At 46.3% G+C, this 25911-nt stretch overlaps 1 protein-coding gene across 3 annotated transcripts in view; it reads right to left on the bottom strand.

The window, feature by feature from the left end:
* The window catches only part of CACNA1A (calcium voltage-gated channel subunit alpha1 A), a 224630-nt gene that overhangs the window by 164050 nt on the left and 34669 nt on the right, over nucleotides 1-25911 (bottom strand). For all 3 annotated transcript variants that reach the window (XM_069495015.1, XM_069494999.1, XM_069495009.1), the window contains exons 2-3: nucleotides 16013-16118; nucleotides 12454-12593 (exon numbers count right to left, since the gene is read on the bottom strand). In XM_069495015.1, the coding sequence (XP_069351116.1) occupies nucleotides 12454-12593; nucleotides 16013-16118 (246 nt within the window). The remainder of the gene's footprint in view (nucleotides 1-12453; nucleotides 12594-16012; nucleotides 16119-25911) is intronic.

The raw sequence follows: 25911 nt of genomic DNA, 5'->3' as shown, positions 1-25911 counted from the left end.
GCGAACAAGCCCGGCTGGCCACGGCCATCCTAGACCAGCCTCCGGGCGGCAAACGGAGAGCCACCCAGCCGACCCACAGCTGACCAGGGATGCATGGCTGAGCTCAGCTGCGGCCAGATGGAGCACCTAGCTGAGCCCAGCCTGGACTACCACCCTTCTAAATCATGAGCTAAAAAATGCTTGTCATTTTAAGCCACTGGGTCTTCGGGGTGTTCGTTATGCTGCACTATTACGGCAACATATAACTGATGCAAAGGGGCACACAGAAGACACAGATTTCAGGTAAATTAAGACAGAGTTCTCAGGCTCCCTTGGAGCTAGATGTGGCCATGTGACATATTTCTGGCCAATGAGATGTAAGTAGAAGTTTGACGGATGGTTTCTAGGAAAGTTTTTACTTTGCCTGAAACAATAATTGACAGAGCTGGATGGGGCCATCCCATCCCTGCCTCTTCCTGCCTTGAATGTAGATGTGACGCTTGGAGCTCCAGCAACCATTCTGCAACCATGAGGTCAAGGCCAAGGGAAATCAGAGAGATGCTAGCCACTGGCAACCAATGACCACACTGGACTTTCTGTAAGGTGAAAAAGATAAGCTCCTATTTGCTTAAGGTTCTGCAAGTTGGGTTTGCTGTTACTTGCTGCTGAACATAATCCTACTACATCCTTCAAACATTTCCCCACTTCTAGGTCACTCATGACTCCACAAGAGGAACACAGGAACCACACATCTTCCCTTTTTAGGTGTGAACACACGGGGTGTTGTGCCATCTCCTGTGTAGAGGCTACCGTGTTCATCCAATTCTTACTTCACAGGGAGACAAACCCAGTTTGCTCATTTCTCTCTTTCTGGAATGAATTCTACTCAACTGTCACTAGCCAAAGACAATAAAAAATGTTACTAATTCATCCCCACTCCCAGGCCCTCGATCCTCCATGGATCCTGCTTGCCTCTTCTGTTTTGAATTTCTATGCCTTTAATTCACTGTGACCTCTGTTTTTCCCTGCACAGATATCCTGTGACTCGCTAGGTCAGGAAGGAGAGAGTTCTCTGTCTCCAGATTATCAATGGAACCAAAACTTCCTGAAGGACCAGGGTCTGGCTTGTCGGTGCTCCTCATTTATCCCTTCCTTATAGAGTAGTTAGCTGGCCACACTTCCCATTTGGGGCCAACAGGGTGAGTCTTACGAGATGGACTGACCTTCAAAATGCTTCCCCGGGAAATCTAAGCAGCTGAGCTACAATTCAGGGCAGGAGTGGATAAGTGTTCTGAGTGCGGCGCCCACCGTCGGAGCTGCGTCCAAGTCCCACGCTGCTCACTACCAACATTGACGACGTTCTTGCCACAGACGCACGCTCAGCCCAAATGCAGGGGAAGCGCCGAGAGCTTGCACCCCCAGAAGGATTCCCCCATGCCAGGTCCCTCACTCAGGTGGGCTTACTCCGAAAGGTGTGTTCACAGCCTCCCAAACTTCCCCAGAGGGCTGAAGCTCTAGTTGCTCACAGCAGTAACTTGTTTGCTAATGCAACCTTTACTGGCTGCCTTCTCTCCCCTTTCTCACCCCCCTGTTGTCTTAACTATGTTTTCTTTCTTTCTTTTCTTCTTTTTTATTTTTTTTTGAGACAGCATCTTGCTCTGTTGCCCAGGCTAGAGTGCCGTGGCATCAGCCTAGCTCAGAGCAACCTCATACTCCTGGGCTCAAGTGATCCTCCTGCCTCAGCCTCCCGAGTAGCTGGGACTACGGGTACATGCCGCCATGTCCGGCGAATTTTTTTTTTTTTGCCTATTTTTTAGTAGAGATGGGGGTCTCGCTCTCGCTCAGGCTGGTCTTGAACTCCTGACATCAAGCGATCTTCCCACCTCGGCCTCCCAAAGTGCTGAGATTACCGGCATGAGCCACTGCGCCCAGCCTGACTATGTTTTCTGATATCTCCAAACAAACCACTTGCCTGTGTATCATTGTCTCAGGGGCAGTGTGAGTTTTTGGCTGCAAAAACAAAAAAGTAACTGGCTGTCTTAGGCATAAAAGGGGATTTTTAGGTAGCTCTCAGATAATAAACAGCAGGCCAGAAGAGGGGGCTTGGAAAACAGGCAAAAACAATGCACTCAGACCAAGCCCTGCTACAGTAGGCTGCCTCGAAAGGGATCCGGATCACCCCCTCCCCCATGTGTGAGTCACTTCATCCATTTTCGAATTCCAGGGTGGGGAAGCATGTGACTGGTTGAGTTTAGATCACATCCCCGGACTACCAGGGGATGAGAAGAGGGAGAAATCCCCCTCACTTTCAACTTATAAGGACTGTGGGGTCCCGTGACCCAATAGTAGGTCACAGAAAGGGAAGGGTTTTCCCTAAACTGGGAGGGGAGGTCAGATGTTGGGTGCCCAACTAGCAACAGCAGATGTTCCCTACAGTTAACTAACTGGTCTATAGAACTGGGGCTGGAGAAATAGTAATTATTATCATCATTATAATTATAGTTATTAGTCTTTTAATAGCTAACATCACTGAGTACTTACTCTGTGCCAATTTAGGTTCTGAGTGCCTTACATGTATTATCTCCATATATCTTACCTTTTGAGTTAGGTGCAGTTATAATTCCCATTGTACAGATGAAGAAGTTGAGGCCCAAAGTACCATATCCCTTCCTCTTCCTTTAGACCATCCACTGGTAAACCCAAACATGTGTCAGACATGAACTCTTTAAACCTTTAAAACAACTCTGCAAGGTAGGAAGCATTATGACTCCCATTTTCCAGGTGGAGAAACTAAGAGTCAGAGAGGTACAGTAACTTTTCCAAAGCCACACAGCTTGGAAACAGTGGAGCCAAAGCCCGTGGTCTTACCCACTGTGCTTCCTACATGTCTGTGCAAACCGACTGCCCTTTCGTTTAGAGTTAACTTGCACAAGAAGCAGCTGGCTTGCAATACAATGTCAAATACATTTTAATATAGGACTCCCATCTAAAGCCACCATTTGGCTTTTCTGTCCATGGTATCTTAATACATCAGAAACACCACCAGCCACATTTTAGTGCCCAGAACAGGACTTAAGAGTCTGAGGTTTCCTTCCTCTTTCTGCCCCAGATTCTAGAATTTCATGTCCTAAAATTTTGTTGGTGGCCTTCGAATGTGCCTTTGAACAGTGAAAACAAGATAATTCATCACCTGCATGTTTCCAGAACCACACACACATATGTGCACACACACACAAAACCTTGATTGCTAAAATCAAAGGTTTTAAGGCTGAAGGGACTCCTGAGCATAACTATTTGATACTTTCTAGGCTGTGATGTCTCCAAAAGAGGTTTACATATAGGTGAGTTATACACACCAGCTGCCTGGTTCAGTGTGCAACCTGCACAACCATACACAACAGCCCTGTGTGAGAGAACACATTCCTGCTTAGACATACCCGCCACCTTCTGCACAAACCTGTTCATATTTGCGCTACCTTATCAATGCAAAATAGCTAAAAAAAAAAAAAAGATGATTTCAAAGGTGTTTTAGTTTACTCAGAAAGCTACAGCACATAACATATATCATAACTCCCAGGTTAGGACCACAGCCATGGGCAGGCATATTCTAGCCATGGTACATGCAATGGTTTAAGCGAGCACTCCCAACTTGCCCTCCCGAACCGCACCCTCTCATCTAGACCAGCCGACATGCACGCCCACTCTGACAAGGGTTTCTTTGCCTAAGGATCAGTTTATTTCACAGTGAAACTTCCCTAAACATTGGCAGGTCATCAGCGAAAGACTACCGAGCACCTGTTCCACGCCAGACACTGTTCTAGGCACCAGAGACAAAATTGAGGACAGAAAAGATCAAATCCCTGTCCTCTGACTTCCTAGTGGAGAAGGCAGGCAAAAAAAAAAAAATAAGATAAATAAGCAAAATATCTAGATTGTCAGCAAGTGGTAAGTACATAGAAAAAAAAAATCTAAATTGAAGAAAGAGGACAGGAAGTGTTGGGAAAGTGTTGAAATTGTAGATAAGGGGCCAGGGGTGGAGCAAACAGATATTTGGGAGAAGAGCACTCCAGGCAGAGGGGAAACTACCAGTACAAAAGTCCTGAGATGGACAGTTTCCAGAAATGTTTGAGGAACAGCAAGGAGGGTGGGAGGTGATAACGCAGATCGTGCCTTGGGGGCCACCGTGAAGACTTTGGCCTCTACACTGGGTGAGGCAGGAACCACCTGAGGGATGTGAGCAGGAAAGTGATTTGATCTAATTTACGTGTTCAAAGGATCCTTCTGGCTGCTGGTGTCGATCACAGGCTGTGAGGGAAGTGGGCAGAAGGAGGGAGACCCAGGCAGCGGCTGCTGCCACAACCCCACTGAGAAATGATGAGGGCTCAGCGAGGTGGTCCCAGTGGAGGTGGGAGAAATGGTGAGATCCTGTTATGTATGTTAAAGTCAGAGCCTACAGGATTTACAGAAGGATTAGCCGCGGGGTGAGCATGAGAGGGAGGAGGTATCAAAGTTTTTGGCCTGAACCTCTGGAAGGATGGAGCTGCCCTCGGCCGACATGGAGTACAGGGAGGTGCGGTGTGAGAGGGGTGCTCTCAAGGTCTGTTCTGGACATCTTAGTGTGAGATGCCTGAGAGCCCCCACCACGTGAAGACTTCAAGAGAGGTCCAGGCTGGCGACATAAGTTTGGGAAACAACAGCACTGAAGGGGTATCTAAAGCCTCAAGATTGGATGGGACCACCAACGGGCTGAGTACAACCAGAGAAGTGGAGAAACAAGGGTGTTTTATTTTCCTAGACCCCTCCAAATCTCAGCTTTGCCACTCGGCTACACAACCCCACTGAAAGCGAGGGCCTTTTGTCTCCAGGCTAGGACCAGGTCCTTTCCAGAGAGAGGGGAGATTATCCAGCTTCTACAACCTCTGGCACAACGTGGCAGCTCCAAGTCCTTTGCCACCTTCCTGCATGAAGCAGAGCACAGTGTCTCTGGCTTGGCAGCGTCTGCCTTGGCCCAAGGCACCCGCTTGCTTTCCGTTCTGCTGAGATTTCCTCTGCCCGCCAGGCAGCCGCCTCCCTGCCCTGGCGAGAGGAGAGGAGTCATTAGCCCTGCAAACTGCAGAGGCAGTTGCCAGATGCCCCTCCGGAGGCAGGCTGGCATTTGTCATAGCAATTTGAGAGGACAAGACCTCGATCAGCCCCCAAACCTGTGGAGAGATGGATGGCAAGGTCTTCTCCAGCCCCAGAGGGAAAATGGCCAAGAAGCTTAGTACGGAACAAGGTCACCTGGCCATCTGGCCTTCCCTCAGTGCCTCTCCACCCTAGTAGGGGGCGGAGGGAGGGAGGAGACATGTTGGTACAATAAGGTGTGTTGGGCGCTGTCCAGGGTGCTGAAACCTGTAACCCACTGGGCTCCCAACTCTTGCTCCCTGAATTAGTCTGGGCTCCTCTGAAAGCAGATCCCAAGACAAGAACTGGGGTGCAGGTGGTTAACTTGGGAAGTGATCCAAGGAATTAAAAGTGAGGAACTAGGAAGGGGGGATGGGTAAAGGGTGCATTAGTGAATGGGTTTCATGGTGAGCAACTGGGATCCAATTTTGCTGAGGAACTTCTGTGATGCTGTGTAACCTCCCCCTGTCCCCAGTTTTCTCACTAAGCAGTGAGGATGCCAGGGTATTTATGCACACACTCCCTAGCTCACTGGTTGAGGGATGATCTTGAGGATGTTAAGCATCTGGCACGTGGGCTGAGCAGACTCTGTGATGCCGGAGAAGTCCTTCCAAAAGAGACGCAGAGAGATGGGAGTATTGGAGGTTCCAAGAGGTTAGCAGGCATGGGAACCTCCCCATGAAGCTGCAGGTAAACTCAGAAGTGAGCTGGATGAGTAGGAGTGGGGAATTCACAGCACCTACCACACACCCCCGAAAGCATTTGTTTGCGTTTTTTCCCCTTTGGTTCACAAACTCTCACTTGTGATGTACTCAGAAAGGCCCAGGGACTCTGTTCACAATATCTCTAATCCCCACCACAGCCCTAGGAGGTAGATGCTATTCCCACTCTCCTTTTCCAGGTGAGAAAACTGAGGTTCAGAGAGATCAACTCACGTTCTCAAGGTCACATCTGGCAGAGCGTCCTCCGACTCCGAAGCCTGGGTCTTACCACTGTGCTGTACCGAACTCCTATTTCCTGACATTTCTTCTGCACATGTTTTCTCCCAGCCACCATGGAACCCAAGACAGGGGAAGAAAAGGAAGGATCCCTCTAACTTTCCATCCCAGGGAACTCTACTCAAATTCTCAAGTTTGTTTCCCTGCCAAACTTGACTTTAAGGAAACAGAGTAGGACTCAAGAATATGGATTCTTGATCCAGATCTGCCTGAGTTCAAACCGTAAATCCACCACTTCTGAGGTTTTGAATGCCTGTCCCTTCCAAAACTCACGTTAAAATTTAATCCCCGGTGTGGCAGTATTGAGAGGTGGAGCCTTTAAAAGGTGATTAGTTCATGAGAGCTCTGACCTCATAAATGTATTAATCCATTCACGGATTAATGGGTTAATGGATTAATGGGTTGTCAAGGGAGTGAGACCGGTGGCTTTATAAGAAGAGGAAGAGAGGCCTGAGCTAGCACACTCGGCCCCCTCGCCAGTGCTGTCCCGCACTGCCTCGGACTCTGCAGTGAGCCCCCACCAACACGAGGGCCCCCCCAGACGCAGCCCACCAACCTTGGACTTCTCAGCATCCAGAACTGTAAGAAATAAACTCCTTTTCTTTATAAATTACCCAGTTTCAGGCATTCTGTTATAAACAACAAAAAACAGACTAAGATACTAGGTGACTTTGGGCAAGTTAATTTACTGCCTCTTTGAGCCTCAGCTTCTTAATCTGTAAAATGAGCATAATAATGGTACTTAGTTGCAAGGACTAACCGGGTATATATATGTGTATATAATATATCAGGTTGGAAGTACTTACTACGTTCTAGTTTATCAACGTTGCCACTGTTGTTAATAACATATCATATTCATAAGGATACTAGGCTAAATAGAGCTATTTGTCTGAACTTAACTGGAGCCCGGTGTTATCTAAGTTTTAGAGCAGTGTTCTAGCAGAGAGGTTGAGACCCTGATGCACTCCCATCATTAGCTGTGGGACTCCCTGCAAGTTGCTTAACCTCTCTGAGCCTCAGATCCATCTATGAAAAGTCTTGTGAGGCTGAAATGTGATATTGCACATAACACTATTAAGATACTGCCTGGCACATTGTAAGTGTTCAATAAATGATGAGAATGACAACCATGGCAGTTAACATCATCATCACTGTCAACTGTTAGTCTTGGTAGAAGTTGGGAGAAACTAGCTCTTGCTGCCAGGAAGTGAGGTGGTTCCTGATGAAACATGGCTCAGCAAATATCATGACAACCAAATGCTCTGAACAATAAAAAGAACAATGTTCTCTTAGTGATACAACTCTGGGTGAGAAGACAAAAAGCATCTGAGTCAGGGTGGAGATTCCTTTTGGTACTGAGGCTGACTGATCCACTGGGGGAGAAATTACTGCAGAGAGACATTAAAATAATGTCAGGGATTTACAGGAGCTGTTGTTGGTCTTGTGTTACAATGCTGCTTGTGTTTTGTTGTTGTTGTTTTGGGGATGCTGTTTGTATGTGCAGGTAACTCAGAGCAGCTGCACAGGAGGTGAAAGAAGAAAGAAGATGAGGAGTGACTACATGTGTTTGTTCAACTAATCAAAAAGGAGAAACAGCATGAGAGGTGTGTGCCTCTGGTCAAGACATTTGACCCCTTGAGCCTTAGTTTCTTCAACTATATAAAAAAAGGGGGGGACCAGGATTGCTCTCTGGGGCTTCCTTTCTACTTCTCTAGAAAGAGGCCACAGGCCACTCAAGGGGCAGGAAGGAGGAACAGAGGATTGGGCTCTGGTGGCAGAACCTGAGGGGTGACATTAATCATTTATACCACCTCCCTTGCCCCCCAAACCAGGGTTCTAGGCTCCCTGACATGAAGATATTTTCTTATTCTGGAAGATCCCTGACTTGCCACCATCTCAGTATGACTTTGGGAAAACTACTTAGCTTCTTTGTGTCTTAGGTTCCTTGCAGACAAAATAAAGGGGTTGGACCTGCCAGAGGCCATTCAGCCCTAAAATTCAATGATGCTATGAGAGCAAAACCAACATCCTTCCCTGCTGGTCCCTGAGTACTTGGGTTTTTTCCTTATCTCTGATCGTCAACAAAACTGCCCAAAGCCTGGGGAAGTTCATAGGATCCTCCAAAAAGGCACCTTTATTTTCAGAGTCACAGAATGTCAGAGTTGGGCCGGGCGCGGTGGCTCACGCCTGTAATCCTAGCACTCTGGGAGGCCGCGGCGGGTGGATCGCTCGAGGTCAGGAGTTCGAGACCAGCCTGAGCAAGAGTGAGACCCCGTCTCTACTAAAAATAGAAAGAAATTATATGGACAACTAAAATATATATATATACAAAAAATTAGCCGGGCATGGTGGCGCATGCCTGTAGTCCCAGCTACTCGGGAGGCTGAGGCAGTAGGATCGCTTAAGTCCAGGAGTTTGAGGTTGCTGTGAGCTAGGCTGACGCCACGGCACTCACTCTAGCCCGGGCAACAAAGCGAGACTCTGTCTCAAAAAAAAAAAAACCAGAATGTCAGAGTTGGCAAGGACCCATAACTGGTTCATCTTATGTCTCATCTGATGTTCAGGTTATCTGCCATGGACTCCTGGACTATTTGACTATCTTGATCAAATGAATGGTCCCCATCTCCTGAAACAGCTCAGTAAATTTTCCAGAACACTCTTTATCAGAAGTGTTATCACTCTCCACCTTAACAACCACTGATTTTTACTGAGCACCTACTATGCGCTAGGTACAGTCTTCATGCCTACCCCAGCGAGGTTCACATTCTCTTTTCTTAACATGCACAATTGCGTTATTTGATCTCTTCGATGTTTATCTATATTTGAGCATTACTGTAAAAGTTCCGTCATCTCAGAAACACAGCCAAGCTTCTGAAATCTTCCTCTTACACATTTTCAGTTTAATGATCAGAACACAAATACAATGAAACCATGCCTCAAAGGGGTTTGATGAAATTATAAAGTTAGAATTTTCTCTGAGGCTTTGAGCTCTAAAGAACAGACAAAGATCTTTCCCACCAAACTTCATACAAGAAGAGGGCAAAAATCTTGGAAGTCCACGAAAAATGAATGTTTTAATACTGTGGTTTGCTTAGGAATGTGAGAAGACGATGACTCCATTGGAAAGTGCTCATTAAAATCATCACTGTCCCAGCATCAAATTAATACACTCGACTTCCCTCCCCCTGAAACATAGAATTAAGTGTTCACTGCATCTTCCCATCATTGACATTGAGCAGAAGGCTAGGTCTGCAGGACGTTTTAGTTTCTCTTTCCCCAGTTCTAGCTTATAAACCAACAGGAGACTAAACGGCCCCTTGGAATTTGAAGTAATGAAATTTGAGCTTTGTGCCTGATTTGGAGGAGACAGAACCAATAGACAATAAGGAAAGATGGCTGATTATCAAAGAAATAGCAGCAAGAAAAGCAAGTGAAGGGAATGTGAGATGAACAAAAAGGAAAAGGAAAAGAGATAAGAAAGGAATAGAAATAGAATCTAGAATGGTAGTTCCTCACCATAAGGTCTCCTGAGAATCAAATAAAAACTATGGACCAGAAAAATAACACATACACATAATTTTTGCAGACCATGTCAGTGCATTCATTAATCCCAACTATGGCTTCCAACCTTAGGACCTATCTGTTCTAGGTGAAGAATTTCTCATTAGATGTCAGGAAACTAGAAGCAAGACGACCTTGTTGTAAGCAGGGAGCATTTATTTACAAACATCCAGCTGACAAACTGACCTACTGAATGGCTACCTTCAGCTACATGCTAAACAGTATATGAGCTTCCCTAAGCTGTTTCAAGAACCATGTTATTAAAAAAATAGGGGTGCTTAAAGCCCCTTCCTGCCAGCAAGGGCAAGCCAGCCCTAGCTAGCAAGTCAGCCCCCAGGGAGCATGAATTGGCACAACCACTTTGCAGAGCAATTTGGCAGTACCTCGTGACGCTGAAGGATGCGTATAGTACACGACTCAGCAATTCCACTCCTGGGTATACGCCCTAGAGAAATTCACTCACAAGAAAGAGGGGGACAGCTTGGTACAAAATAGCCCAAAGCTGGAAACAATCCAAAGGGATAAATCCATGGTAGAATATTCATACCACAGAATACTATATAGCTGTGAAAATGGATGAATGAGAACCACTCACTAATCAGATTAATTGCCTGTTGAGCACAAAAGGCAGGTTATAGCATAAAACAATATAGAGAAACATGCAGCTTGTAAAACGGTATCATATATTTCTTAGATACTTAAGTAGTCAATATGTAAATACATATATGGAAATGATAAACACAGGATTCAGAAAAGTATTTCTGGATGGGGAAGAGAGAGTAATAAGGAAAGGGAAGTGGGGGCATGGGGATGAGAAAGGTTTCATTTGATGGCAGGTCACTGCATCACCTCCTTACCCTCAACTCTTCCTAATCTCTGTCACTTGCTCCAGCCACATGGCCCTCAGCCTACCAAGTAGCTGGGATTACGGATGTGTACACCACCATGCCTGGCTAATCTTTTTTTCAGTTTTTTTTATTTTTGTAGAGACGGGGTCTCACTATGTTGCTTGTCTCAAACTCCTGACTTTGAGAAATCCTCCCACCTTGGCCTCCCAAAGTACTTGGACTACAGGTGTGAGCCACTGCACCCAGCCAAGGCTTTATATATATTTTTTAACAATAACAACAACAACAACAACAACAACAAAGTCAGCAACTGGGCTGTTTCACAGATGAGCTTCCTAGCAAGGTAAGAGAAAAGTGCCCAATGCCATGATACGTCCCTAGAACCTGCCAAGGTCCCAAGCCACAGGACTGTGGGCATAGCCAATGGAGGTCCCTCAGTGAACATCCAAGCTCATGAGAGCTAGGCCAGGGTCCTCGTAACAGATCAATCACATCTGAATGCCTCTACAGAAACAGCCCAATATGACACCACTCCTTCCATGAGAAGTAACATTGCTCTGAAACAAATGTGCACTATGAGAGCCCAGCCAACAAAGCATGGGTGCTATGACCCATGACATCCACCAAGAGAGACAGGACCTGGAACAGCCACAACGTCTATGAGAGAACTACAATCCCATAAAGGATTACCATGAAGGTGTCCCAATGAATAAGGGTCTTAGGATACAAGACATAGAATTAGCTCCAGGGACAGCAGAGAAGGAACCAGCAATCAGTACAAGACGGTAATGTCCCTGTTGGAATGTATCCCAGGTCTTTGTGGTCTCTGTCAGAGACTGGTTGGCTGTTCACCGATCATTTCCCTTTCCTTCTAAGCACAACTGGACATTTCCCAGCTTCTCCTGCAGTGACATTCCCTTGCAGTGTGACCAAGTTCTAGCCAGTGGAATATGAATGGACTAGGTATGGGCCATGTCCTTTCCAGCCCCATAAAATTTCCCAAGTATCACCTTCTATGCTTGTTTTCTCTTCCATGGTTTGATGCAGACAAGCATGGAGTTCTTGGAAGCTGTGGGTTGACAGGGAGGAGCCACAATATGGCAAGGGCCCGGGTCCCTCATTCATTATTTGGAGAAGATAAGATTGCCTAAGAACAACTGCTTTGGACTGTCAGTGAGTGAGAAATAAACCCCTATTGTCTTTAAGTCATTTCCTAGTTTTGTATCTTTTGTTATAGCATCAAGTGTTATCTTATACAGGGTTCCTGGAGAAAAGTATATACACATTTCAACCATGGTTCGTCGTATACAGATCTGAAACCTCCTTGAAGACAGGAACTATACCTTATTTAGATTGATTTTCTCCATAGTCATAACCACAATCCCTTGCAACCAGAAGTCCTCAACGAACATTCACCAACTTGAAATAAAGGCAAGATATCCCCAAGGAAAGCAAGAAACTCATGCATGTACAATCATTAAAACTTTGAGCTCTGGAATCACATAATCTTAAGTTCATATCTCAGTTCCATCACTTACAAGCGGGGTGACCTTAGGCAAGTTTCTTTCTGTGCTTCGATTCCTCAGTGGTCAGATGGGAATATTAATGTTTCCTAATTCATTGGGTTGTTGTGAGGATTAAATGAGAGGATGCACATAAAGCACTTTGGAAGCAGCCAACTATAATGAGCTATTATTTTAATTGTAACAGAAAGCATCTGCTGTAATATACGGCTGAGATATGGACGTCAGCAGCAGGGAAGAAGGCAGATTCACAGTGAAGGAGAAAACAAGAGCTCAGCCTTCCTGAGCCCAGCCTGGACCACACCAGCCATCGACGTTTCCAAAGCCTTGTCGGCTCTCAGCAAGTTAAATCTACAAAGCACAGCAGCCTGTGCCACTTACCCTGTTAGCACCACCACAAAGTCCATGACGTTCCAACCGTTCCTCAAGTAAGACCCTTTGTGGAAGGCAAATCCAAGGGCGATGATTTTAATTCCAGCTTCGAAACAAAAAATTCCAATGAAGTATGGTTCTGTGTCATCCTGGAAAGGACAGAAAGTAAGGTCAGCATCTTGGATGGGGCAGAGGGTTGCAAGACCAAGGAATTAACCCACTTGGAGATCAGTACGCACCTTCCTCTAACTTCTCCCAACCCTCCTGCACGCAACACCCCCCCAATGCAAACTGCCAGAATTCTCCTGTCTGAAGACTTTTGCAAGAGAAGCAGAAGCTCAGAAAAGGCACTTTTCTTCTTCATTCCTTTTGGCCAACCTCACATACCACTCGGCCAAGCAGAATTGTTTGTTTGGACCTGCATTCTCCAATACAGCAGCCACAGGCCACACGTGGCTATTGCAATTAAAATTAATTCCAATGTAATAAAATTGAAAATGCAGTTCTGCAGTCACACTAGCTACATTTCAAGTGGCAACCATACTGGACAGCGCAGATGGAAAATATTTCTGTTACTGCAGAAAGTTCTGCTGGAAAGTGCTAGAGTGTTTACTTTTATACACAGAGCATCCATGACCTTTTGAGGTTAGATCTTGTGCACGGACCTCACTCCCAAATCTGACCCCAGGGGGTGGTTCTCAGCTGGCACTCACCAGCACAGACATTCAGGTTGTAAAGGGATTGGAATGACACTTCTACACTGGTTGGCAAATGACCAATGTCCCCACCTGCAGTCCCTCTGCAGAACCTCCCACTGGTTCTGGCTTCCTGCTGACAGTCTATAGTATTTGAAATTAAGCTATAATCTCTGCTCCATCAGAGCCCCTATATGGACGTTGTCCATCTGTTATGGCGTTGTTTCTTTTCTTTTCTTTTCTTTTCTTTTTTTTTTTTGAGACAGAGTCTCCCTCTGTTACTCTGGGGCTAGAGTGCAGTGGCATCAGCCTAGCTCACAGCAACCTCAAACTCCTGGGCTCAAGTGATCCTCCCACCTCAGCCTCTCAAGTAGCTGGGACTACAGGTGCACACCACCATGCCCGGCTAATTTTTCTATTTTTAGTAGAGATAGGGTCTTGCTCTTGCTCAGCCTGGTCTCGAACTCCTGAGCTCAAGCAATCCTCCTACCTCGGCCTCCCAGAGTGCTAGGATTGCAGGTGTGAGCCACCACACCCAGCCTATGGCAATGTTTCTTAAGCTTCAATCACTTCATTCTGCCTTCGTAATTTTTTTCCACATTAACTTGCCATTGGTAACACACGATTTTGCTTACTATTCTTTCAATGGACTTTTTAAAAAACTGAGCCTCATCTTAAGTGAAAACAAAAAAGTTTTGACATCATAGGTTTGCTAGGCTAGTTATATTTTTTAGAATACCGTGATATTGTGAAATATGTATTTGGTCTTTGTCCCCATTTCCTGGCATACAACTGAAATCCTTGGAATCTCCAAGGCGGTGTCTTTTCGTAGGCTAATAAGTTGACTGATGGCTGGCAGCCCCCTAGGTATCTGCAGGATGGGGGCTGGTCACTGGGAAGACCAAAGCAGAATTAGAAAGTTGGGATTTTCAGCTCCACCTCCCAACCTCAACCTTCAGGGGCTGAAGGTTAGATTCATCATCAATAGCCAATGATTTGATCAATCATACCCATGTGATGAAGCCTCCATGAGTACCCCAAAGGACAGGGTTTGGGGAGTTTCCAGATAGCTCAACACATGGAGGTTCTTGGAGGGTGGTGCACCGCAGGAGGACATGGAATCTTCATGCCCCCTCCTCCGTACCTTGCCCTGTGCACCTCTTCATCGGTATCCTTTGTATTGTCCTTTATAATAAACCAGTAAATATGCTTCCCTGAGTTCTGTAAGCTTTAGCAAATTAATTGAACCCAAAGAGGGGGTTGTAGGAATCCTTATTTAGAGATGGTTAGAAGCACAGGTGAAACAACCTGGAGCTTGCAACTGACATCAGAGTTGGGGGCAATCTTGTGGGACTGCGCCCTCAACCTGTGGAATCCGATGCTGTCTCCAGGTAGACAGTGTTGGAACTGAGTTGGAGGACACCCCGCTGGTGTCTACGGCACAACTGATTGCTTGCTTATAGGGAGAAACTCCCACACATCTGCTGTCAGAAGTGTGCTGTGAGAATACCATGGGAGAAGTTCAGTTTGCTTCTTCTACAAATATATGCTATAATACATAGCTGTTAAAATAAAATAAAAAGTCTTGGCCAGGTGCAGTGGCGGCTCATGCCTGTAATTCTAGTACTTTGGGAGGCTGAGGCAGGAGGATGGCTTGAGGCTAGGAGTTTAAGACCAGCCAGGGCAACATAGTGAAGCCCAGTCTCGACAAAAAAAATTTAAAAATGAGCTGGGTGTAGTAGTGCATGCCTGTAGTCCCAGCTACTTGGGAGGCTAAGTGGGGAGGATCGCTTGAGCCCAGGAGTTTGAGGTTGCTGTGAGCTACGATCGCACCACTGTACTCCAGCTTGGGTGACAGAGCAAGACCCTGTCTCTAAAATAAAAAACAAATAAATAAAATAAAAATCAATAAAAAACAAAACAGTCTTGAGACCATCAATGTTTTGTGGGTTAGAAATGAGTGGATGTTGATATCCCCTTCTCCTGACACTTGAGGTATTACAGGCAGTTTTGGAAAGGCAAGAGACAGGAGAGGTCTCCCTCACTGCCCTGTTAGAATGCCAGGAGGAGAATGCAGATTACTGGGGGATCAGGAAGAATCTTGGTTTATAGCTCGGTAGGGTTCCACCGAATGAGCAGCTGAATTTTGAATGTCCTCCAATGCTGATGTCCATATAGATGTAGGAAACACAGAGGACGGAGGAACAAGCTAAATGACATAGAACAGTTTCTGCAGGAAGTCAGGGACATGGGGCAAAATATTGCTTCAGATTAAGAGTCTTACACAGCATAAATAATATTACAAATATTAACACTGCTAATTAACAGCAATTAACAATGTTAAATGTCGCCGTGGCAAAGTAAGAAGACGTCTGCATTTTTAGCAATATAAACTTAAGTACGTGGCAGTGACCTGATGTGTTGCCTGGAATGCACCCTGAACGCAATCCGAGGGGGTTAAATAAGGACAAGAGAATGTGGCAAAGCCTTGACCACAGATGAATCCAGGGGACGGGTTCATGGGGGACAGGGGTGCTCACTGTACTGTTGCTGCTAGTTTTGTGTATGGTCAAAATTTTTTACAAGAATTTGGTCTTGAATATGACGTTGTCATGGACAATGTGGCCACTTGCCACCTGTCCCCCTCCTGGCTGACACCAGGTCTTGTGGGTGGCGAGAGTGGGGAACGGGCAGTGAGGACATCTCTCCCCCAACATCGTCAGTGTTCATGAAAAGTTAGGGTTCCCACACTCTGGCTCTTGACTCCGGGACTGAAAGCCCACTGTGCGCCCTGCTCCCCTTCCCCAAATCAATGGACCATAAAACCAAGGAGAACCTCCCCCTACACACGACACAGAGAAGACATCACTCACCAGCCGTTCAGACATTGGAGTTTTGTCATCGTCTGGCAGGTGTTGCTCCAATGCGAGGACGATGCAGTTTGCTATGATGGTGGCTAAAATCATATATTCAAAGGGAGTATCAACGAATTAAGGAAAAATCTTTGCAGTTTGTTTGAAGGAAAGAAAGATGGTTGGTGGTGCATCCAACTGCCACGGGTCCCGCTCGACTGATCTCGAGCCCTTTGATGGTCCTGATACGCTTCGCCCTTCACATCCCCCAAACCCCCACCAGCAGGCAGAACCTTCCCTACAGGTCCCAAACCTGGGGCGATTTTAAAGGGAAATGGGGATCTTCACCTTCTATCTCACCTCCAGCATTCATTGAACAAGTTTTTAGATTTTTTTTTTTTTTTTTTGAGATAAGGTCTTGCTCTGTTGCCCAAACACTGTAACCTCGAGCTCCTGGGCTTAAGCCATCCTCCCTCTTCAAGCTCCTGAGTAGCTGGGACTACAGGTGCACGCCATTATGCCTGATTAATTAAAAAAAAAAATCTTTTTGTAGAGATAGGATTATCGCTATGTTACTCAGGCTGGTCTCGAACTCCTGGCCTCAAGTGATCCTCCCACCTCAGCCTTCCAAAGGGCTGGGATTACAGGTGTGAATCACCATGCCTGGCCTAAACCAGTATTAATTAAGTACCTACTGTGTGCCAGGCCCTGTTCTTGGCACTAGGGACACAACTGAGACCAAAACAGACAAAAATCCCTGCCCTTGTGGAGAAGCAAATAAAATAACTATGTCACATATACTACATTATATAGTAAGATGGTGACTGTTATAGAGAGAAATGGCAGGGAAGGGGGTCGAGGCTGCAACTTTAAATTAGACTTTGTCATAATTTAAAACTTCCATGCACCAGAGGACATTATTAAAAAAGTGAAAGGACAACCAACATAATGGGAGAAAATATTTGCAAATCATGTAGTTGATAAGGCTCTAGTATCCAGAATACATAAAGAATGCTTACAACTCAACAACAAAAATACAAACAACCCAATTTAAAAATGAGTAAAGGGCTTGAATAGACATTTTTCCAAAGAACATAGACAAATAGCCAATAAGCACATGAGAAGATGCTCAACATATTAGTCATTAGGGAAATGCAAATCAAAACCACAAAATGAGATACCTCATCACACCCACTACCATACCTAGAATAAGAAAGAGAGAAAGAAAAAAAAACCCAGAAAACAGAAAGTGATGGTGAAGATGTGGAGAAATTGGAATCCTCATGCATTGCTGATGAGAATATAAAATGGTGCAGCTCCTGTGGAAAACAGTTTGGTGGTTCCTCAAAAAGTTAAACATAGAATTATTCTATGATACAGTAATTCTACTCCAAGGTATAAACCCAAAAGAATTGGAAAACAGGAAAACAAATATTCATACACAATTGTTCATAGCAGTACTATTCATTCACAATAGCTAAAGGGTGGAACAACCTAAATGTTCGCCAGTGAATGAATGGATAAACAAAATGTGGTATATCCATAGAATGGAATATTCTTTAGTCATAAAAAATGAAGAATTGACATGTTTCAATATGGATGAACCTTGAAAACATTATACTACGTGAACGAAGCCAGATGCAGAAAAGACCACATAATGCATGACTCCATTTACATGAAATGCTCAGATTAGGCAAATCCATAGTGACAGGAAGCAGTTAGAGGCTGCCAGTGGTGGGGCAGGGGAGAGAGAACTGGGATGACTGCTTAATGTTTTGGAAGTAGATAGGGGTGACAGCTGCAAAACATTCTGAACATACTAAATGCCACTGAGTTAGTCAGTTTAAGTCTGTGGCCCCCAACCCCTGGGCTGCAGACAGGTACCAGCCTGTGGCCTGTCACGAACTGGGCTGCACAGCAGGAGGCGAGTGGTGGGTGAACGAGTGAAGCTTCATCTGTATTTACAGCTGCTCCCCATTGCTGGCATCACCGCCTGAGCTCCGCCGCCGTCACATCAGTCACTGTCTCCCATCACCCCCAGATAGGACCGTCTAGTTGCAGGAAAACAAGCCCAGGGCTCCCACGGATTCTGCATTATGGTGAGTTGTATAACTATTTCATTATATGTTACAATGTAATAATAATAGAAATAAAGTGCACAATACATAGAATGTGCTTGAATCATCCCAAAACCTCCCCTCCACCCACCTCCGCCATTCCCACCCCCACTCCAGTCCATGAAAAAGTTGTCTTCCGTGAAACCGGTCCTTGGTGCCAAAAAGGTTGGGGACCACTGGTTTAAATGGGTAATTGTGTTATGTGAATTTCACCTCAATAAAAAAAATATATGGTGGCCAGGGCCGGCCTCTGAGAAGTTGATCTTTCAAAATCTGGCAGAGGAGGGGGCAGGCATGTAGCTGTCTCTAGATGCTGCATTCGCCCTCTCTCCAGTTTGCACAGGCAAACTTCCCCGTGCGTCCTGGGAACTCTCGTGTGGGCTGACAGGGCCTCCATGGCGCCCCGCTGGAGGGTCTGTGTTGGGGGAGGGTCCAACTTGTTCACTGTATATTAGCACCTGACCCGCTGATTGGTCAGTAAATGGGAATGACCCCTGACCCCCCGCACCAGACCCCTCAGAAGCACCCCCATGCCAACAGGCTCCAGATACAGATCTGGCCATCTCCAAGAAGGAGGGTTACACGTGGAGAAGTGATGTTCTAGGGAGAAAGCCATAGGGCGCTGGGTACTCTGGAGCAGGGTGTTCCAGCCTTGGCACTACTGATGTTGGGGCTGGATCACTCTCTGCGGTGGGGGCCTGTCGGGGCACTGCAGGACGTTGAGCAACATCGCTGGCCTCTACCCTCTCGATGCCAGTAGCATTCCCTCCTCTCTGTTGATGACAACCTAAAGTGGTCTCTAAGACATTGCCGCGTGTCTCCTAGGTACACTGAAACCCACTGTGCTGTAGAGGGATCAATTAGCGTGTCTTAGCTGGGTAGTCCCAGCTACCTGAGAGACTGAGGCAGGAGGATCGCTTGAGCCAGGAGTTTGGGGTTGCAGTGAGCTATGATGATGCCACTGCACTCTAGCTGGGCTCACAGAGCAAGATACTGTCTCAAAAAAAAAAAAAAAAAATAGCATGTCCTAGTAAACTTGGTTATGCTAAACCCCTCCCTTCTCTCTAGCTTTCTCCTTTGGAAAATTAATTGGCTTCAGTCTCTTTCTTCCCTAGAGTTAGGTTTGGCATCTTGGGAGCTCCATAAAGCCATCCCTTCTAGGCTGGATAGGGACTTGAAGAAGAAGCATAAACCCACTTTCCAGGTGTGAAAACAGCATCTGAAACAGAAAACCTAAGCAGAAAAAAAAGTCTCAGTAAGGCAGGAAAACAAGGTCTCCCCTGCCACCAGCTTCGGCCTTGGCCTCCAGCTGAAAGCAGCTGAAGCCGCGCTCCACGCACACTCTGAAAAGCAAATCCAAGACTCAGGGCAATTTGGGGAGCCGACAACAAAAGCTGGCCCTGCGGATGATCATCTCTGATTGGCTTCCCGCCTCCGAGCTGACAGTCATTAGGAGACCTGAGAACAAAGCTGGGCTGTGTTGCACAAATACTCCACTCTGCCTCACCCTGCAGCCCGGAAAATAAGAGACAATATTTGTACACAGAGAAGCAACGCCAAGCCCTTCCCCGGTCTCCTCTCGCCATGATTGGAATCTGACGTCGCCTCCCCTCCCCGCCAACGCAGCCTCCTTACTCACTTCTGCCATCTCACTCCTCTGGTCCCCTGGCCTCCTGCCCCTGGAACGGCAGGGAGGTGACTTCCTTTGCATCAGCTTCTGAGCTGAAGGTTCCGGGAAGAATCCCAGAAGGCTGGCAGCGCGCAGCACTTTTATGGGCCGCATGGTTGGGGTTTCAACGGCCCAGTGTTGCCTGGATATCAGACCCAGGGCAAGTGTCCACAGATGTACCCCAAGTGGGAATGCAACGCTGACCTCAGACCCTTGCTACTCAAAGGAGGGTCTGAGGACCAGCAGTGCTGGCAGCCCCTGCTGGGAATGCAGAGTCTCAGCCTCCCAGCATCTACCTGTAGGGCCAGAATCTGCATTTTAAAAGATCTCTGGGGGGCGGGGATTTGTGTGCACAGAGAAGTTTAGGACATGCTAAAGTGCCACAGCTCTATTTCAAGGGTAGGAGGAGGCCAGGTAATTGCAGCTTTGAGTAATGCAAGAAGTGGGGGGGGGGGGGGTCCTCTTTCTCTTGCAAGCTTTCTCCTCCACGTTCTGACCCCAGGACCAGAATTTAAGAGTCCTGGGTGCCAGCCTTCCGCCTGGACTTGGGCTAGTGGGCTGAGAGGAAACCCAAGATCTTTATGAAATAAGAATGTTGGAATGGCATAAATAAACAGAAAAAAATTCCAGCTTAATGCACGTGGAAGTAGTCAGTGGATCCCATCTCATTCAGAGGAAAAGCCAAATTCCTCCTGGCAGCCAGCAAGGCCCTGTATGACCTGATCCCATCACCCCTCTGCCCTCACCTCCTCTTCTCTGCCCCTTGGTCACTCGGTCCCAGCCACTGCGGCGTTTTCCATATTCCCCCCAAACACACCAGGCACATCCTGCCCCGGGGCCTTCACAACTGCTGTTCACTCTCCTTAATTACCCGTTCCCTAGACACCCAGATGATTTCCTCCCTCACTTCCTTTAGGTCTTTCCTCAAAGGTCACATCCTTCAACCCCTTTGCCTGCTTGTTTTTTGTTTCTTTAGCCTATGTCCACAGTCAAACATCTGCTATACTGCTCAATGCGTCCCCCATGAAACTGTAAAGCTCTGTGCAACCGGGGACTTTTGTCTCCTGTGTTAATTGCTTCACCTAAGAGAGCCCATAGGAAGTGCTTAATAAACACCTGTGGAGGGAACCAAGGAAGGAGGAGGCAGGTCCTACTTTCTGCATCTTTCATCTCAGGCCAGTCTCCACAGGCATGTTAGGGCCACAGTGAAGCCCCCTGAAATATCCAGTGATGTATAATACTTGGTGTCCAGACAAGAAAAAGATGGGAGTGCTGAGTTCCTGGCCTGGGAAGAGGTGCCTCACCCCAGGCAGAAGTAAAAGTTTGCACTGGGTAGTCGGGCTGGGGGAGGCGAGGCTTTCTCAGCCCGACCTCAAGTCATGCCTGATCCTCCCGATTTAGACATCCTGGGTTTCTAACTCACAGCTGCGGTGAGCAATGCCCCTGTTAGCTGAGCTGAGCCTTCTCGCTCCCTGACTGGCTCCGAGAGAAAGCACCTGTGTCAGCGGGATCCGGAATAATCAGCCAGCCGAAGAGGCCAAAGTGGGGGGTGGGGGCTGAAAGAAGAGAAGCGTCCCTGGTGGGAGGAAGAGCTGGTTCCTGAAATGGCTCTTGGAAGTCAGGACAGCAGACAGCCCCGCAGGCAGGTGAGGATACACAAAGCTCCACACACAGTGAAATCGATCAGGATCTGCAAAGGCTACAGAGATGGGCTGTACGTGACCCTGGAAACGACCAAGGGATTCTGCATGAGGAAGAAGGAGGGGCTGCATCTGCTAACAAGACCTTGCTCTCAGGATCCACGATATCAAGGAAAATCAATTCTCAAAGCGGGCATGGCTGATGGTTCCCGTCCCTTAGCAAGGCCTTACAGGGTGTCCAAGTAAGCCAGCTTTCTCTTTGTGACACCCTTCACCCTCATCTCATTTCAAACCTCCCGTGGTTGGTGTGCAAAGCAAATCAGGGTTGTCAACTCATCACGACCTCGTCTCCACTCTGGGGGCTGCTAATGGGCGTGTTCTGGGGGAAACAGATACCTGCAATGAGTCAACTAGGTGGTTGAAACTTGCTGGGAGAAGCTGAACAGATCTTATTTTCATGTTAGTTTTATGCTCATCACAACCACCAAGAAAGGAGTGGGGTTACCAGGGCCCTGGATGTTTAAGACATATTCCTTGCTTCACTAAACAAATGCCACGGTTGAACTCGGCAATATGATCAACTATTATGGGACCATTAACAAGCACAGCAACCATAATTACAGCTGCCGTTTCTTCAAGTGCTTCTTTGGGCAGACACCGTGGTAAGCACTTTGTCAGTTAATTTCTTGCAACAATCGACAAGGTGGGTTCTGTTGTGAGCCCCACTTTCCAGATAAGGAAATTAAGGCTCAGTGAGATTAAACAAATTGCTCAAGGTCATGCAAGAGGTACTAGCAGAGCTGGGGCTCATACCCAGCTCTGCCCAACTCCATAGTCTAAGCTTTTAAACTGGTGGTCCCCATCAACCACTCGTTCAGCAGCTACCCTTGTTAGAAGGTGGACGGTTTGGCTTTTATTTAAAAATTGGAGTGAGGGTACCTCTGGGGGCTCTAACCATATGGATTAGACCAAATGGATCACACCTCATCCAACCAACTGCCACAACAGAATTTAGTAAAGGTTACACTGCGTGCTAGTCTACACCCTCCTAAGCTCACCTCAAGCTGGCCATATTCATGCCTATGTCAACTTCCAATAATCCAAATAGTCTCCAGTTCTCAGACATGAGCTCCAAAGTCATCAACACACAGTACCAACCAAAATCAAGCCTAGAAAAGAGCTCTCCGCCCACTGATCAGCCTGAGACTCTAGCAGAGATGGCGCGCTAACAAGGGCAGCTCTGGGGCTGCCGTGCTGTTTTCAGCACCACGGCCAGCGTCAAAGAGGCGCAAGTTTAATTTCACATCCACCCAGGAACGGCACACCTAGGGCAGGGAAAGCGAACCCGGTGTCAAGTACAACAACTCTCTGAGATATTTGTCAAGACCTACATTTCACATACAGGGTAGAGGGAAGGGGAAAAAAAGATTCATTATGTCATCGGGAAAATCAAATAAAGAGAAAATTAAAAACCCAATACCAAATAGGTTCAATGTGTCGTTTGCTTTTTTAATATTAGCCAAGGATTTTCAACACTTTGACTCTGAAATGAGAAGTTGACCCAGGGCAAATCATACTTCTGCTCAGAAAACTGGCAATATCTGCATGAAAATAGTAGTGTGGAGAAGTTGAAAGGGCTTGGGGATCAGACATGACTTTGACCTTGGGCAAGACAGCTTCCTTCTCTGAACCTTGGTTTTCTCATACATAACATATGGAAAAACAGCACCTACCTCACAGGGCTGTGTGAAAATGGAATGAGTTGATACACACAATACACTTAGAACAGGGCCCGGCATATAGTAAGTATTCAATAAATGTGAGCGCTTTGTATTGTTTATTCTGGTTTCTATGATAATTAAAAACTTTAGGCCAGGTGCGGTGGCTCACACCTGTAATCCCAGCACTTTGAGAGGCTGAGGCAGGAGGATCACTTGAGACCAGGAGTTTGAGACCAGCCTGGGCAACATAGCAAGACCCCATCTCTGTAAAAAATTTAAAAAAACATTAGCCAGGGGTGGTGGCTAATGCCTGTAGTCCTAGCCACTGGGAATGCTGAGGTTGGAGGATCACTTGATCACCCAGGAGTTTGAGGTTGCTGTGAGCTATGATGCCACTGCACTCCAGCCTGGGCAACAACAGAGCAAGACCCTGTTTCCAAAAAATAAAAATGAGAAAGAAAGAAAATCTAATGTGCTTATTATGAAAGCACAGGAAGGGATTCATCTCATTGTAATCACATAATAAATGTTTATTTTATTATGTTTATGACAATTGCTGCTAGTAGTATTATTAACTCTTCCCATTTTTTTAACCACCCAGGTCTTGTTTCCTTCGCTTCACTGGGAGGCATTAGTACCTACTCTCCTCACGGCAGACCAGGCCTTCTCTCAAACCTGCAATGTTCCCAAGAACAGACTGCAGCGCCTGTGTGGGGTCCACTCCCTGGATATCAGATGCGAAATAAATGCTGCAAAAATCTCCACTGGATATTTCATAGAAATGGAATTATACACCATACGACCTTTTGGGTCTGTTTTCTCTGCTCAGCGTCAAGTTCTTGAGGTTCATCCACATTATAGCACGAATTAGTATTTCATTCCTTTTGATGGCTGAATAATATCCCGTTAAATGATAGACCACATTTTTTGCCTGTCCGCTCCTCCGTGGATGGACTTTTGGGCTTTTCGACCTTTTGACTATCTAGGACAGGTAAACCCACAGAGACAGAATGCAGATGGGCTGTCGCCAGGGGCTGGAAGAAGGGGGGAAATAGACAGTGACTGCTTAAGGGGTACAGGTCTCCTTTCGGGGTGATGAAATTGTTCCGGAATTAGAAAGAGGCAGTGGTTGCATAACGGCGTGAATATACTAAAATGCCACTGGACTGCTCACTTAAAAATGGTTAATTTTATGTTATGTGAATCTCACCTACATTTTTTTTATTCCTTTTGGGTTTTGCTTTTTTTTTCCCTTTCCCCCTTGACTCTCTTCCCAGGGTTTCTATCCTGGGCCTTTAGTCACCAACTTTTCTAGCCAACTTTTTTCCTCTAGGCCCCGAACCACAGAGAGAAACACAATTCGGACAGATCTCAAAAATCTTCCCCCCCTCCTTTTTTTTTTTACAAAAAGACCAAATGGTTTTATTTATAGAAAAGAATATATGCTTATTGTTTTGTGGGGGGTTTTTAGTTTTTAAATTTTATAGTGTGTCACTTAGAAAGAGAAGAGTCCTTACCCACCCGGCTTCCCAGAGATAACCTCCGCTGGCAGTTTGCTGTTTATCTTTCAGGTCCCCCCCCCCCCCACCTCCAACACACACACAGACATTCTCTGCACCGGCTGTTTCCCTTCCTGGGTTACTCTTCTCCCAGACATAAGCAGGGCTCATTCTTTTGCCTCCTTCAACTTTTTTTTCCTTGCCCAGGCTGGAGTGCAGTGGCACAATCATAGCTCACTGCAGCCTCGAACTCTTAGGCTACTGAGATCTTCCTGCCTCAGCCTCCTGAGTAGCTGAGACTACAGGTATGCACTACCATGCCTGGCTAATTTTTTTGTAGAGATGGGGTCTTGCTATGTTTCCCAGGCTGGTCTCAAACTCCTGGCCTCAAGTGATCCTCCCACCTCGGCCTCCCAAAGTGCTGGGATTACAGGCATGAGCCACCACACCTGGCTTTCCTTCAGCTTTTATTAAAACATCATCTTCCCAGTGAGGCCTTCCCTGGCTACCAGATCTAAAATCTCAACCCAATAATATCTCCATCCCCCTTCCTGATTTTGTTGTTTCTTAGTACACTTATCACAGCAAACAATCTACATATTTATTTATCTGACTTATGTCCGTCTCTCTCACTGGGATATCAGCTCCATTAGGGCAAGAGTTTGTCTGGCTTGGTCTCAGTTACATCCCCAGTACCCAGTCAAGTGCCTGACACATAGTAGATGCTCAATAAATATTACCGAATGAATGAAAACAAACATAAATTTGCATTTTCCCTTTACAAAAACAGGATCATAATAATGTTCTACAATTTGCTGTGCCCCTTACCCCACTAGACATTTCTTGCATATCAGTACCATGGACCTCACTCTTTTAAAAGGCTGCAGTGTTGTAGTGAATAGACACGTCCCTGCTTATTTAATATTCCTCTAAACACTTCCAGTTTGTCTCTATTACAAGCAAAGCTGAGATGAATAATCTGGCCATACATCCTTGAGTACTTGTGAGAATTTTTCTGCAGGATGAATTCCAAGATGTGGAATTGCTGGGTGTCAGAGGGAAAGCACATTAGATATTCTTGGAGATTTACAGGGCTATATTTTACAGGTTTTTTTTTCCTAGAGATAGAGTCTTGCTCTGTCACCCAGGCAGGAGTGCAGTGGCATGATCATAGCTCACCGTAACCTTGAACTCCTGGGTTCAAGTGATTCTCCTGCCTCAGCCTCCCAAGCAGCTGGGACTACAGGAGTGCACCACCACACCTGGCTAATTTT

This window comes from Eulemur rufifrons, chromosome 2, assembly GCF_041146395.1.
Source record: "Eulemur rufifrons isolate Redbay chromosome 2, OSU_ERuf_1, whole genome shotgun sequence".
In the NCBI taxonomy this organism is placed as follows: domain Eukaryota; kingdom Metazoa; phylum Chordata; class Mammalia; order Primates; family Lemuridae; genus Eulemur; species Eulemur rufifrons.
This window is presented reverse-complemented; position numbering and strand designations above follow the sequence as displayed.